We start from the raw sequence: 17,016 nt of genomic DNA on the forward strand, positions 1-17,016 counted from the left end.
CTCTTTCGGTAAGCCTCGCCAGCTTCGTACGGCAAAGTTCGCTACTGGACATGGCTCAAATGAAAAGTAATAACTTAGGGAAGGGCACACTGGAAGGTTTTTTTGGGAGTTAGGCCCATTCGGTATTTGTAGATTTTTAAAGTTGTTGTTATAGAAAAAAATACGTCTCCACCTTACACTCTTTCGGTAAGCCTCGCCAGCTTCGTACGGCAAAGTTCGCTACCGGACATGGCTCAAATGAAAGGTAATAACTTAGGGAAGGCCCCACTAGAAGGTTTTTTTGGGAGTTTGGCCCATTCGGTATTTGTAGATTTTCAAAGTTGTTGTTATAGAAAAAAATACGTCTCCACCTTACACTCTTTCGGTAAGCCTCGCTAGCTTCGTACGGCAAAGTTCTCTACCGGACATGGCTCAAATGAAAAGTAATAACTTAGGGAAGGGCACACTAGAAGGTTTTTTTGGGAGTTAGGCCCATTCGGTATTTGTAGATTTTCAAAGTTGTTGTTATAGAAAAAAATACGTCTCCACTTTACACTCTTTCGGTAAGCCTCGCCAGCTTCGTACGGCAAAGTTCGCTACCGGACATGGCTCAAATGAAAAGTAATAACTTAGGGAAGGCCCCACTAGAAGGTTTTTTTGGGAGTTTGGCCCATTCGGTATTTGTAGATTTTCAAAGTTGTTGTTATAGAAAAAAATACGTCTCCACCTTACACTCTTTCGGTAAGCCTCGCCAGCTTCGTACGGCAAAGTTCGCTACCGGATATGGTTCAAATGAAAGGTAATAACTTAGGGAAGGGCACACTGGAAGTTTTTTTTGGGAGTTAGGCCCATTCGGTATTTGTAGATTTTCAAAGTTGTTGTTATAGAAAAAAATACGTCTCCACTTTACACTCTTTCGGTAAGCCTCGCCAGCTTCGTACGGCAAAGTTCGCTACCGGATATGGCTCAAATGAAAGGTAATAACTTAGGGAAGGCCCCACTAGAAGGTTTTTTTGGGAGTTTGGCCCATTCGGTATTTGTAGATTTTCAAAGTTGTTGTTATAGAAAAAAATACGTCTCCACCTTACACTCTTTCGGTAAGCCTCGCCAGCTTCTTACGGCAAAGTTCGCTACCGGACATGGCTCAAATGAAAAGTAATAACTTAGGGAAGGGCACACTGGAAGGTTTTTTTGGGAGTTAGGCCCATTCGGTATTTGTAGATTTTCAAAGTTGTTGTTATAGAAAAAAATACGTCTCCACCTTACACTCTTTCGGTAAGCCTCGCCAGCTTCGTACGGCAAAGTTCGCTACCGGACATGGCTCAAATGAAAGGTAATAACTTATGAAAGGCCCCACTAGAAGGTTTTTTTGGGAGTTAGGCCCATTCGGTATTTGTAGATTTTCAAAGTTGTTGTTATAGAAAAAAATACGTCTCCACCTTACATTCTTTCGGTAAGCCTCGCCAGCTTCGTACGGCAAAGTTCGCTACCGGACATGGCTCAAATGAAAAGTAATAACTTAGGGAAGGGCACACTGGAAGGTTTTTTTGGGAGTTAGGCCCATTCGGTATTTGTAGATTTTCAAAGTTGTTGTTATAGAAAAAAATACGTCTCCACCTTACACTCTTTCGGTAAGCCTCGCCAGCTTCGTACGGCAAAGTTCGCTACCTGACATGGCTCAAATGAAAGGTAATAACTTAGGGAAGGCCCCACTAGAAGGTTTTTTTGGGAGTTTGGCCCATTCGGTATTTGTAGATTTTCAAAGTTGTTGTTATAGAAAAAATACGTCTCCACCTTACACTCTTTCGGTAAGCCTCGCCAGCTTCGTACGGCAAAGTTCGCTACCGGACATGGCTCAAATGAAAAGTAATAACTTAGGGAAGGGCACACTGGAAGGTTTTTTTGGGAGTTAGGCCCATTCGGTATTTGTAGATTTTCAAAGTTGTTGTTATAGAAAAAAATACGTCTCCACCTTACACTCTTTCGGTAAGCCTCGCCAGCTTCGTACGGCAAAGTTCGCTACCGGACATGGCTCAAATGAAAGGTAATAACTTAGGGAAGGCCCCACTAGAAGGTTTTTTTGGGAGTTTGGCCCATTCGGTATTTGTAGATTTTCAAAGTTGTTGTTATAGAAAAAAATACGTCTCCACCTTACACTCTTTCGGTAAGCCTCGCCAGCTTCGTACGGCAAAGTTCGCTACCGGACATGGCTCAAATGAAAGGTAATAACTTAGGGAAGGCCCCACTAGAAGGTTTTTTTGGGAGTTTGGCCCATTCGGTATTTGTAGATTTTCAAAGTTGTTGTTATAGAAAAAAATACGTCTCCACCTTACACTCTTTCGGTAAGCCTCGCCAGCTTCGTACGGCAAAATTCGCTACCGGACATGGCTCAAATGAAAGGTAATAACTTAGGGAAGGCCCCACTAGAAGGTTTTTTTGGGAGTTTGGCCCATTCGGTATTTGTAGATTTTCAAAGTTGTTGTTATAGAAATAAATACGTCTCCACCTTACACTCTTTCGGTAAGCCTCGCCAGCTTCGTACGGCAAAGTTCGCTACCGGACATGGCTCAAATGAAAAGTAATAACTTAGGGAAGGGCACACTGGAAGGTTTTTTTGGGAGTTAGGCCCATTCGGTATTTGTAGATTTTCAAAGTTGTTGTTATAGAAAAAAATACGTCTGGCCACCACAGGGGTTCAAAGTTGTCCCTGTACGTACTTTTCGTATTAACTACACATGCTTTCGGTACTCCTCGGCAACTCCCTACGGCAAAGTTCCGAACCAGACCTAGCTCATTTTAAAGGTGTTGACCTAGGTCATTCCCCGCTTAAATATTTTTCTGGGATCCGGGCCCGTTTAACCACAGTTTTAGTTCTATGTCAATTATTTGTACTGGCACATTTGAGAAGGAAAGTTTCAGTTTTGATTCAATGAGTTGTTAATGATGCATGCCGTACAAAATAGTCCACGCAGGAGTTTTGTGAAAATACTTGTTCACATTAAAATATAGATAACCATTACAAGTATATCAAAATGTTTTCATTTCATATGTACAAAATAAATATTAAAAATGATTTCAGCGAAAATACTTGATATTTGAGGATGCCGAGTTTATGGAAAGCATGTATGTAACTTTTCTATCGTGCATTGCATCTTGTTTATTCATTCCAAATTGGTTTGAATTATATATATAACACGATTCCTTACAACTGCCAACAAAAAAGTGACTGCTATCATTATTGGTATTTAGAACGGACTGAAATCCTTTGAGAATGACTACAAGCCGTGAAATTGTCAAATTCCGCTGTTAAATTACATTTAACTAAGATTTTGAGATATTTGGAACGTTTGAGTCTTATACAGTTTTTTGGTTTTAAGACATATCATCAAAATTGGCTGCTGGAAAAAAGTGGCTGCTATCTTGATTGGCTGCTAAAAGTGGCTGTCAGCTTGAGTCTAGTTACATGCACAAGGGTCTTGAAGCAAGTGGAGGATTATCAAAATGAGGGACTACAATGTTTCTAAGCACCAAATCCCTGTATGTCTGTCCGTTCATGTAACGCTGCAGAATACGCATACCCACTTTACAACAGTATGAGAAGAAACCCCATACTGTTACACCACCAGCAACGTATGCAGTCTTTGGGCAAATGTTGTTTTGGTCATTAGCAGTTTTATTTCCACGACAAACTCGTATTCTGCCGTCTATTGGTCGTAACAGAAACTGACTCTCATTTGACCAATGGACATTTTGCAAGCTTCTCATGTTCCAGCGTCGATGGTCATTAGCCCTTTGAAACCTGATTATAAGGTGCCTGGCTGTTAGGGCAGGTTTCTTGACAACACGACGTGCTTTTAGGTAGCCTCTATGAAGTCGACGGACCAATGTTCGAACACTAACATGACCACCTTGACGCCAGTGGTGTCTAAGTTGTTTGGCAGAAGTAAATGGGTTGGCTTTAGCACAACCAATAAGGAGTATGTCATCACGATCGGTACTTAAACGGGGTCTTCCGGACCTTGGTCTATCATTTACAGTTCCTGTGTCAACATGACGTTGTAAAAATCTGACAATGACGGTGTGTTTAACGTTGAAATGGTTACCTATGCAACTAGTGCTCCTATCGGCATTTGACATACTAATTGCTTGTCAAGGTTCAGTCACATATAACTTGCCCCTTGCCATATTTCACAGTGACTTGGTGAAAGTCAAATTTCACCTGTACGCGGGGCAGTAGGAAGATGATTTAAAGGCATCGAAACAGTGTATTAAAAAAAATGCAGATGACCTTTAATAAAAAATAGCTTGGTGTGTTTATCGGAGTTTTTTTTTTTTTTTGGTCGTAGGTCGTAATGAATTTTCTTAGTGTATGTTATAGGTAATTCATAACACCAAACATAAATATTTTTTTTCGCAATAGTAAAAAAAATATTGCCAGTTATATTTAGGTGGTGCTTAACTTTTGGCGGACTGTATACTTTTCTTCTCCATTTATTTATATAAAAATTATGTTAATCTAACCAAAAAAACCGAGATATTTTTATTGAAAGATTCATTTAATTTTTATCAAATTTCTTTGAAAAATAACAAACTAGCTGATCATTTTTAATTTAACCTTCTTGAAGTTCACGTAAGACTATCCCAACACCCATGTCACTTGCATCTACCGCCAGATTAAAATGATTGGAAAAACCTTGAGTCGTAAGAATAGTAGAACTGGCTAAGGCATTGTCCAAATCACTCAAATGAAGTGTGAGGGGATTGGAAAGGGATGAAGACTAAGTGTTTGGCTTTTTTCAATAATAAACAGCAATACCAATACACCTCTTAATCCCTCTCAAATACGGTTGTTTTTGGGAAGTTTGCAATTGTCCTTCGCCATAAATGTAATAAGATCTACCCACCATTGGCCAACAGCATGACCCTAAAATTCTACAGTTGCATGACAAAATTAATTTTCATGAATAAAAATGTATGTAAATGCTTGAGTGTTACTTTAGATACTAACGTCATATATGTAACATTCACATTCTTTCGTGTCATTACTTCATCAGACGTTGACATGTGGTATGTGCGTTTTGCATGCCAGAAGGAACAATTTTGTACCGATACAAACCAGTAGGAGTTACTCAAGCTGACATTAACCAAATTTTGCCCCACCAATTTTGACGATGGTTCTTGGGGAAAACTATTTTCAGTGACAGCATTAACTTTCTAAAATTGATACACAGACTAAAACTGTCGTCATGTTTATGTTCTAAAACACAAGATGAAACTCTCTTCACTTTATCTAGGTTCAATCAGATCATTCTCCTATATGTATTCACATGTATTCACAATTTCCTAATCAATAAATATACAAATAAGGAGATGTGGTGTGATTGCCAACTATAAAATTATACACTAGAGTTCAAACGTGAATATAAGCAATTATCGGTCACCGTACAGCCTTCAACAATGAGAAAACCCCTTACCGTACAAGCAGCAATAAAATGCCCTGACATAAAAATGTGAAACAATTCAAACTGGAAAACAATCGGCATAATCTATAACAATACAATTTACGAAAAACAAATATGACGGACATGAACCGACAGCAACAATTGAATTATAGGCTCCTGGCTTTATATACTTAAAAAATGCGACGGGCTTAAACATGTTTGTAAGCGCTCAATCCTTCCTATCCTGGGACAGTGGTATAACAGCAAAACATAAGCACTAACCATACAAATCGGTTTCAAATGATTTACAATTGATCGGTATGAAGCACAAACACAAATAACATAAAAAAAATATTCGACACAAATCACGTAATCTGCATTGATAGAATACACCATGAGGATGTTATAATGCAATTTCCTACCCAAAATCTACACCAGGAACAATACCTCCAGGACATAAATTAAAAAATTTAACTAACAAACATTTTGCTAAACTTCAGATTTATGTCATGTTTCTGATTTTCATTAAAAAATAGAATCATTTTCTTTAATATTATCTTCCACATTATGTTTGTCGTAAGGTTTATAACCAATTATTCCTGTACATTAGGCTGAGGTAACTACAAGCTTTGATGTGTTTGTGTTGCCCCTTTGGGTATGTTCCTGTACATTAGGCTGAAGTAGCTACAGACTTTGATATGCTTGTGTTGCCCATTTGGGTATGTTCCTGTACATAAGGCTGGGATAGCTACAGGCTTTGATATGATTGTGTTGCCCCGTTTGGTGTGTTCCTGTACATTAGGATGAAGTAGCTACAGACTTTGATATGCTTGTGTTGCCCCTTTGGGTATGTTCCTGTACATTAGGCTGAAGTAGCTACAGGCTTTGTGTTGCCCCTTTGTGTATATTCTTTCATCATATTTATGGAGAACACTTGTCTTGCTTTGCGTTAGACTAAGTAATTTACTTTGGACCCCATTTTATGTCGACTAGGTTCATGACCTGTTATGGATATCCCGGAATAGGTGGAAAAAGTCTGTTTGCATGTATAAACATCCACGCCCGGTCGAATTGAAGACGTTAAATCCTATGTCTCGGATTGAGAGTGCAATCCTCTCTAAGCACGAACTGTTGCAAAAACTGTTTGGATGATATTGTTGTGACCTGTTGCAATGAAAAACTTTTATCCATATCCAATATACTCTCTTTTTTAAGTGACAGTTAAGATTTCCGTTCCTAAATTTTGTTTCACATACTTGTCAGAATCTATACATTTTTGATTCATATTTTATTTGTTCTGAATAGACATAAAACATCTGCTATATTACGTAAATAAAACAGCAATAAATCAACCTTTCACTTTATGTGATGTACAGCCAGAAACACATAATATGAAATTAATATTTATATGTTCCAAAAGCCCATATTCTTCAAACAGTCTAACCATTCTATTCCTGATTGTGACATTATGACTGAGTGCGCATGACAGTTGATGCATGCATAGCAGGAGACTATTACCCTATCGACGTAGTTCATGCGATTCTCTAGTGTTTGCTTGTTACCTCGATTTGTCTGCTGACTCGATTTATAATATTTGAACATCGGTAAACCACTGTTGATTTAACGGGCCTGACTAGAAAAACGAAAGACTACTTCAAAAGTGCTAAAATCCATAAACTGAACAGCCTCCTTAGCTGCAAATAAAATCACATGGATCCCCTCATCCTAGTCTTTCTGACATACGACACAAAAAGTTTAATCAAATATGTCAGGGTTTAGATATATGACTGGTGATAATCACTTGAATTAAATTGTTTAGTGACCAACTTGTAACAGTACTTACTGATTTTTTGACCAAAAAATACAAATGTAGATTCCTGATCTGACTGGATGGTGCGCAATATGAGAACAAGGTCTGTATTACTCTACTTAGTTGTAGGATGTGGTAATACACACTCAACAACAGCCCTCAATGGAGCAGGCAACATATATTTTCTAATTGGGTGTATTTTAAAGAAAAATGGAACGTATAATGCTTTCTACAAGAATCAAAAACATATTCTGTCTACATATTGCCAATAAAATACCTTAACCTATAGCTGTGCAATGGAACCTATGGGAATGCAACACGAGTATAAATCTCAATAACCGAAAGTTATACCATAGATATCTATGGTATAATTTTCACAATTATACCATGGTTTTGTTGTATAGGGTCTTCGAGAAAAAGAAAGATAGCAAGACCTGGCTGCCTGAATTTTTTGACATTTGAACAACAGAGTCAGTGCGGGACCACTAAGCTAAACTGCCCGCTTTGCACTAGCCGATATAAATGAATGCCTAGGGTGGGAATCGAACCCACGTACACCAACTCTGTTGTCCTATATTTTTAAATGAAAAAAAATCGCTCCTAGAACAAATAAACAAACATAAAGTTTAAAAAGTATATAAATGAGTATATATTATACTGGAAAATATAAGTTGATTTTTGGTTATTGAGATTTATACTTGGATTGTATTCCATAGGCTTCACTGTACAGCTACATGTATAGGTTTGAATTTGCCGAGGCGGCTTTTTGGGGGGAGGGCAGGGAGCAAACCCATTTTAAGGAGCTTCATATTTGGTAAATGCATAGACTTTTTCATTGTATTACTCCAAATATTGGCTTGCTAGATCCCCCTTTCAGAATCCTGGTCCCGCACCCGATTTGTTATACATTGCTGACATCTAGACTTTAACCAGGTTGCTCAAGTAATAACAATAATGTTGAAATGTTAAAATTAGATAGCGTCTGGTTTTCTAAATGAAGCCTAATTTTTGTGTAAATTATTGCGTCCATATCCAGAACATCTAATTCCTTTAACATTTGTTCGTCTGTAACGTTATCCGTCACCAATGTACATGTGCATCCATCGCTGTCGAAACATCTCGTCTTACTGATTTTCCCGCTGTTTCAGAAGCCCGTGCTTATTTTAAAAAGTAGGCGGAGCTTTATGTGTAAGGCCCGAAAAGGGTTATTTAACTGATTCTTATCAAAACTATTTTTAAAGTAAACAGCAAAACATGCGATAGGTTAAAACAGATATTCCATATTTTTTGGATAGTTTTGCGGCATTTCGTAAATTATACCATAGTTTTTTGTTGAAACCCCTCGGCAACCTCACTCGACTTCGTCTCGAGAGGTTATTGCCGGGGGTTTCAACAAAAGCTATGGTATAATTTACGAAACACCGCAAAACTATCCAAAAGATATGAAATATCTATAACTTAAAATCCAGCTGATTTTCATTAATACCGAATTGTCTAGTCAAAGATTTTTAGGAGAGTACTGAACCACACTAATCATACCGCATCTCTTCCTTTTCATCTAGATAGACAAGAAGTCTCCACTTTCTCATGAAAACACTCGCTTTCTCAAAGAAGCCAGATTATTTAATTTCACATTCAGATATATTGATGATATTCTTTCCATTAAAAATCCAACTTTTCTGATTGGGTTCCATGAATGTATCCTCCAGAACTAGAAATTAAAGAAACAACGTATACGGCATCCTTCGCCTCATTTTTAGACTTATACATCGAATTTGACATAAGCGGTCATCTCGGTAAAAGAATCTATGACAAGCGAGACAATTTTAATTTTGAAATTATAAATTTCTCCCACCTTAGCGGCAATATACCAACTTCACCTGTATATGGGATATACATTTCCCAACTCATTCGGTATTCAAGAGCTTGCAGCTGCCACTCAGACTTTACAAAACGTCACCAGTGTCTGAGCAAAAAGTTGATGAGCCAAGGTTAATGTCAAAGAACGTCTCGTCCTTTTTCTAAAAAAAGTTCATCTGTAGATACCAAGACCACTTCACAAATAATACACCCCTATCTTGAAGTATAGATTGTAGGTACTGACGTTGTTTATCATCTTAATTACGTGTTATAGTGTTCTTTATATTTGTCTTTGTATATTTTTAACCTTTACTGTTTTGTCCATTTTTGCTTATGTACTTTGTCTATCTAGTGTCTATATGGCATTTTGTTTATTTGCTTTTATAGTGATTAAGATTATAACACAATGTTGACTGCTGTACCCCAATTTTTGACAATTTTACCTTTTTTGTCTGTTTGTTTTGCTCACACTTTGTTGTCAATATAATGACATCATGGTCTTTAACAATAAACAAATGTCTATACTATTATATGTCAAAGTCAAAATAGCAGTTAATATTTCAAATGAAAGGCTCCTATTATTTTATTTCATTTTCAGGCATCTGACAGAGAACTTACATGGGTACTTCGTTTTAGTATAGTAGTTGTAGGAACTCTTGGTGCTATAATTGCTATATCTGCCAACAGTATTTATGGATTGTATATATTGTGCGCTGATGCCATGTATGTTGTTCAGTTTCCTGTTTTAACTTGTGCATTGTGGGTACCATTCGCAAATACATATGGAGGAATCAGTGGACTTGTTGTAGGAACCACATTACGTGTATTAGGAGGTGAACCAGTGTTGTCATTTCCGGCTATTATTGAGTATCCTGGGTATAATGATAAACTAGGCCAGATATTTCCCTTCAAAACATTTGCAATGTTGTCGTGCACATTTTCACTTCTTTCTATATCATATTTGACAGAGTATTTGTTCACAAAAAGAAAAATTTCAAAAAAGTTTGATATCTTCAACTGTTATGGACCTAAATCAAGTAAATGTAAAAATGATGTAAGCGATATTGCAATGACAGTTAAAACTGAAGATGACGTCAAAAATGAAACGGACAAATTTTTGAACAATTGATATATTTTTAAAACAGAATTATAACATATTTTTTTTTTTATATAAAAACTTCCCTGGTGGCATTATATATACCAGGGTAACGGTAAAATGACAAGACATACTGTAAAAACATTTCATCGAAGTAACTGATGATAGGTCAAGTGCGAATCCCAAATGACTTTGTTTCAGTGCGTCCTTTTTATATCTCATAGGAATGGTGCAGGACTCGTATAAAGTCCGAGGATCAGGAATAATTTCTTAAAAATTGAAACTAAAACTTTATAAATTTGGTGCATGCGAAACTCTTTTCTAGATTTACAGTCATCAGGATAGATAATAACTCAAAATGTGAAAACCGGTATGTATAAATACTTGGATGAGCTATATGACTAAAAGTCACTGTGTCACTATCAGAGTTTCATTTTTTTAAATATATTTGATATTTGCTGAAATATATTCAACTTAAAGAAGGTTTTATTTTGGAAACAATATGCTAAAAAAATATTTACTCTTTTGTTGTAAAAACTCGGAAGTATAGTGTCGATGTCTTGAATATTAATTTCATAAATAGTGCCGAAGTCAACAATATCTCTTCATAAATGGAACATCGTATCAAAATCATTACATAAGCAACTGAACAATATGCCGTGAATTAATAAATTGGCCGCACAACAATTCATTTCTTTGGTTTTTTTTATCATTTTTGTGATGAATTATATGTAATGTGTTCACGTTTCACGTATGCCATCAATCCCATTGGGGTATTCATTTTTCAATAAAGTTCAATTATTCTTACTTTGCTATTACTTGAGATTTCATCCGGCTTGTCGGTCGACAGTGGGGAGAACATTTTCTGGCCGCAGGTCATCAGTGAAAAAATAATAAGCCGGAGCAAACATCCCGTTCACCAAGGCGGGAAAAAATAAAAAACAGTCTACTAAAAGAAATACTCAGAATTTATTGAAATACATGTATTTACCTAAAGCATACATCTTTATGCTCCGTCTTAAAAGAGCACGACATAGGATTATTTATGCGATTGGTGATACTTTAAAAACTATTTAACTATCTGAAAGAACCATGCCCTACAGAATGCTTTTTTTTTTCGAATTTCAATTTAAAAACTTTTAGCAAATAGAACGATATAGCCAAATATCAGATGGGGACGAGAATCTAGGATTATTTTTTTTTGTTATAGCCTCAACGTGGAATTACGTTTTGCCAACTTTAAAAGTTCTTTTCGGTTATTATAAAATGGACACTGTAATTGATGTAAGAATGGAAGTATTAAAAAGATTATAATCATAGAATAGCAAAGAAAAAAAAAGTCTACAGCAAATAAAGGAACCACCGGCATTATACATTTACTCTGAGATCTCCATTTTTTAAATTTTTTAAGGCCTTCCCCTAATTTAGACGAAAGAGATAAAATTGAAGTCATCTAATTAACCCCTTGAAACACTGATGCATTTGTTTTATTGTACGTGTTTGTAAGAGTTACTAAATCATAAACTCACTTTACTATGTTTTTTGGGAAGTTAAGTTTAAGGTGTGTCTATTAGAACAGTTTAGGGTATGTGTCTTCGATACGGGACAGCTATGAATAAAAGGAGATGCAGGGGGTAAACATCAATGATACAGCAACTAAACAACAAAACCGAAAATAGACATCTAGAAGATATGTTTGGTATTAATACAATGCGTAATGCCCTAAATAAGTTTTTCCTCAGTCTGGTTAAAATGCAGATCTGTCGTAATTCGATTTCTCTTGTTTATGAACATAACTAAACCAGAGATCTATATTTCAAGTTGATTGGTTTTTCATTTAGCAAAGGTTGTTGTCTTCTTTATGATCGTACAAGAAAGTGGGGGGGGGGGGGAGGGGGGGGGGGTATTATTTACAGACAATTTTTACTTTATATTTTGATTGATTGTGGCTTGTTAAACATCTAGTTTGCAACATAATATTTTATAACAGATTATTATTTCAAATTTCTTTCGTTCAAATGGGTCATTTAGAATCATATATTCTTCAACAAAAAGAAAAAAAATAATAAAAAGCATATCAAATTCAAAACATAAAAATGCACTATTATACATAAATATGCCAACTGTACTGATTAGTTACTAGTATTTTTTTATTTACTCAAATCATAGAGAAGCAAACTACTAGTATATCATATTTTGGTTATTCATTTGTTATTTATATTTGAACTTTGATTCAAACTGGTATTTTTTACTTTTTCATAATTCAGCCTTTTCTGATAGAAAAAAAACTTCTGAATTCTACGGTGAGTTATTACTCTGATGTGCTAATTTTTTGTCTAAAAAAGAACAAAAAATGTCAATTATGACTAAAATATCTATATTTTGGCTTACACGTATATATTTTTAGAAGTTCTAAAGATGTCATGACATTGAATTTTTGTCGATAATATTATTTTTTGAGTGGTCTCACTTTTCATTGACGTCACGAAACGGCAAAGCCTTAGTACAAAACTTGTCAATATTCTTAATTTATAACCCCAAAAATACTCAATGCAAATAACTGTTGTTAATAAAATCAAAATCCTGCTTGAGAATAAATTACTTCACAGATTATTAGAAGTAAAATCCGATACAGGTCATACAGAAAATGAAAGTAAAATGGAGAAATGTAACAATATTTTTCAAAATATTGATGGTCTTTTTGATGTATTGCCCGGATAGATCTGCATGAAAATATGTATAAAATGTTCGCGGAGAACAAGGTTTAAAAATGAGTACATACTTATAAGTTCTGTCGGTTATTTACAGAGTTCTACTCGACTATATGTCATAACAAGGTGAAATGGACATATATGTCCTCTTGGGACTCGGCCGGTTGAGGACACATATGTCCGCTTGGGACTCAGAGGGTTAAATCAAAATGCAGTTTTCAAATAATCAATGTTGAACTATTTGTGACCCTTTTTGTATCTATAGTCGGTTAGAAGTCTTCGTTTCTTTGTTTCTAGAACCTGATAATCTATGAAATTGTCAAGTTATGATCATTTGTAGACCATTTTTGTTTCTTAAAAAAGATTTAAGTTGGTCTGGGTTATTGCTTCAAATACACTATGGACACTATGGGCGATGGTCATCACTAGCGCATAGGGCATTAGCTACAAGCGTCTCTGTGTGTGCTCCAAAGAGACAAATGTATCCAAGTAAGGTTGATGATCAGTTTCATGTTTTATGTTTTATGTCCCGACAACATTGTTGCGGTAAATATAGTTTTCCGGTCTTTCGTCCATCCGTTCGTTCGTCAGTTACACTTTGGTTTACCTTTGCATTTAAGATGATTTCCTAAAAAGTTTCAAGTTGAATCTTCATGAAATTTTGTACCGTACTCTTTATTTATCATGATATGGACTAACAACTGTGTAAAAATGGGGGAGTTCCATCGATAATAGAAATAAGCGCCAAGCGGGACACCCCTGTCTTCAAGACATTTCCTTGTTGCATCAGTCTATAGATTGTGTTCAAAGTATCTCAGTAGGTAAATCCACATCTAAATCTACATCCCCGTTGATTTTATAAGAGTTCTGGGGACTTGCTCAATATGACCCAATGTGAATATTGTGTTGGATTAGTGAAATACTGAATGTTTGGTTGAAACTACTGTTCTGAAAAATCGAAAAGTTCAAGTCCTGTTTTGGTCTCAATATGGAAAAGAACGGATATGGGTTAATGGCACGAAGACATCACATATTGACCATTTAATGCTACACAAAAATAAATCTAGAGCTGACGACACGAACTTCAATAGAGCAGGAACTTCCCACTTACAGACAGCCATTTCTGGATGGCCTCAAACAAAACAGGAACAACCGAACCAAAGGGCACAGCAAAATGTCCAAATATCTAATTTAAAACTAAAAGGTTTAATCAGGAACATATATGTCCCTGATTTAATAACACAAGAATCGACACAACAATGACTTAAATGGATCCTTTAAATATAAAAACGACTTCCGACCTCTATGTTGGAAAAACCGACCTGTGACCTGTACATTTCCCTTAAAAACGACCTCGCAACCTTGCGACGAATTTAAAAGCGACCTTGCGACCTGAGGGGGTACCCTGTGGGAGCCCCATACTATATTTTCGACACTTCGCAAGAAGGGTCAGCTTTTATAAATGGTCCTAGGTTTTGCTTTTTACGTAAATTAAAGAGTTTCTTTCACTATATTGAAGAATTCAAAGTATTGACACACAGGTAGAAGGTGTATGACAAATCCGAAAATTGTAAACACGTTACAACTCACTGTCAAGCTGCTGACCAAATGAGAAGTCTTTCTGTAAAGTAGTAACTGCGAAAATATTTGTTGGTCAAACGTGTGTGCGGAGGTGTGGACGGACAAACGGAAGGACAAGGTGAATGCAATATAGCCTCTACTCTAAACATTCTATAGTTAGCTATAATTATATTTTGACACTTTGAACGATTACAATTATTTATTTATCTAAGTGATAAAATGACATGCTCTGAAACAAGTAACATTTGATATTATTTTTTTTTCTTCTACTTTTTAGTTCACCTTATGCCATCACTTGGCGTCTGTCGTCGTCGTCGTTGTCGTAAACTATTTCAAGAATCTTCTCCTCTGAAACTACTGGGCCAAATACCTTCAAACTTTAACTGAATGTTCCTTAGGGTATCTAGTTTATAAATTGTATCCGAAGTTTTGATCCATCAACAAACTTGGCCACCATGGCTAAAAATAGAACATGGTGTCAAATGCAGTTTTCGGCTTATATCTCAAAAACTAAAGCATTTAGAGCATATCTGACAAGGGGTCAAATGGAGGACCAATTGGACCACCCATTGTAGGGTTACTGTCCGAAATAGTTTATTTTTATGAAATTTTACTGTTTTGGGTTATTATCTTTGATATTATAATAGATAAAAAGTGTAAATAGCAAAAATGATCAGCTATGTAGGATCTACAAATAAGTCAAATGATCAAAATAGTCAATTGACCCGTTACGGAGTTATTGCCCTTGAAACGTTTATTTTTTACATTTTTTCGTGCAAGTCTATTACTTTTTCAAAAATCTTCTTCTCTGAAACTACAGGGCCAAATACTTCCAAACTTTAATTGAATGTTCCTTAGGGTATCTAGTTTGTAAATTATATCCGAAGTTTTGATCCATCAACAAACATGGCCGCCATGTCTAAAAATAGAACATAGGGGACAAAAGCAGTTTTTGGCTTATATCTCAAAAACTACAGCAGTTAGGGCAAAAGTGAAAGGAGTTAAAGTGATAAATGGGTCATGATCTATCTGATATGAAATATTCAGACAAGTTCGACAACCCATTGTTGGGTTACTGTTGGAAATAGTTTATCTTTATTAAATTTTACTGTTTTTGGTTATTTTCTTTAATATTATAATAGATAGAGAGAAAGTATAAATGGCAATAAATTGTCAGCTAAGTAAGATCTACAAATAAATCAACATGATCAAAATTATCTATTGACCCCTTAAGGAGTTAATGCCCTTAAATTTTTTGTGAAAGTCTAATTCCCTTTTCAAAAATCTTCTTCTCTGAAACTACTTGGTCAAATACTTAAAAACTTTAATTGAATGTGTCTTAGGGTATCTAGTTTATAGATTGTATTCGGGGATGTGTTTCATTCAAAAACATGGCGGCAGTTTCTAAAAATAGAACATAGGGGTCAAATGAAGTTTTTGGCTTTCATCTCAAAAACTAAAGCAATAAGAGCAAAACTGACATAGGTTAAAGTGTTAAACAGTTTTAGATCTACCTGTCAAGTAGTCTTCAGACGAATAGGACATCTTATTGTTTGGTTACTGTCCAGAAATTGTTAATTCTTAGGAAATTTTACAGTTTTGGGTTATGTATTATCTTTGATATTATTATAGAAAGAGAGAAAGTGTAAATGACAAAATTGTTCAGCAAAGTAAAATCTACAAATAAGTCAAATGCCTGAAACTGAAATTACAGGTGAGCAATATCAGGCTCTCATGAGCCTCTTGTATATTATTCAAATCACATGGGGTTGTATGTCTTAATGAATGACATTTTTAGTGCATACGATAAAACGGGGGGAAATATCGGCTGAAAAGTGGAACAATCGGCAAGACACCATACAAAATCGCCTAGATATACGCACACTAAAAAAAAATATAACAAAAATACTGATCTCCAATGCAAATTCAAAAAGGGGAAGTCCATATAATCTGACAAAATCAAACGCTATCAATCAACGGAACAAGTGAAAAACAACTGTCATATTCTTACTTGGTACAGGAATTTTAAGCAGAAAATGGTGGGTTGAACCTGGTTTCATAGCTAACTAAACCTCCCACTTGTATCAGAGTTGTTTATAGTTCCGTTATATTGACAAAAATAGGTAGGCAACCCAAAAAGACATAATAGGTTAATGTGACTAAAGTTGCTTTGTCATGTCTTACAATCATGGCATGTATCAGACAAAGAGATCGATATACATGCATGAAACCATTGAATTTTGTGTTACGGTATTTAACCTTTATATTAATGGCCTTGAATATTGAGTTTCTTTATAAAGATAAAGTTTGACTTTTTATTATTTGATTCTTTTAGAAGTGAGTACAGTTAAACATATAACATAGACACCTTTGTTCTTCAGTATTAATTAATATTCGTATAAATAAATATAAACCTTAGTTCAATCTTTATATGGACATTTTATTTTATTTTATCATTTAGGGAGTGAATAAAAAACAGACACAAACATAGAAAAGTAAATGTCAAACAACAATGATACCTTTAACTGAAGGTTTGTT

General features: G+C 35.5%; 1 protein-coding gene across 2 annotated transcripts in view; it reads left to right on the forward strand.

Moving 5' to 3' along the window:
• Window positions 1–10,993, forward strand: part of LOC127728332 (high-affinity choline transporter 1-like) — a 55,426-nt gene extending 44,433 nt beyond the window's left edge. For both annotated transcript variants that reach the window (XM_052235684.1, XM_052235692.1), the window contains exon 9: window positions 9,689–10,993. In XM_052235684.1, the coding sequence (XP_052091644.1) occupies window positions 9,689–10,219 (531 nt within the window). In that variant the 3' untranslated portion in view covers window positions 10,220–10,993. The remainder of the gene's footprint in view (window positions 1–9,688) is intronic.
• Window positions 10,994–17,016: the final 6,023 nt, after the last annotated feature.

This window comes from Mytilus californianus, unplaced genomic scaffold (genome assembly GCF_021869535.1).
Source record: "Mytilus californianus isolate M0D057914Y unplaced genomic scaffold, xbMytCali1.0.p SCAF_1, whole genome shotgun sequence".
NCBI lineage: Eukaryota > Metazoa > Mollusca > Bivalvia > Mytilida > Mytilidae > Mytilus > Mytilus californianus.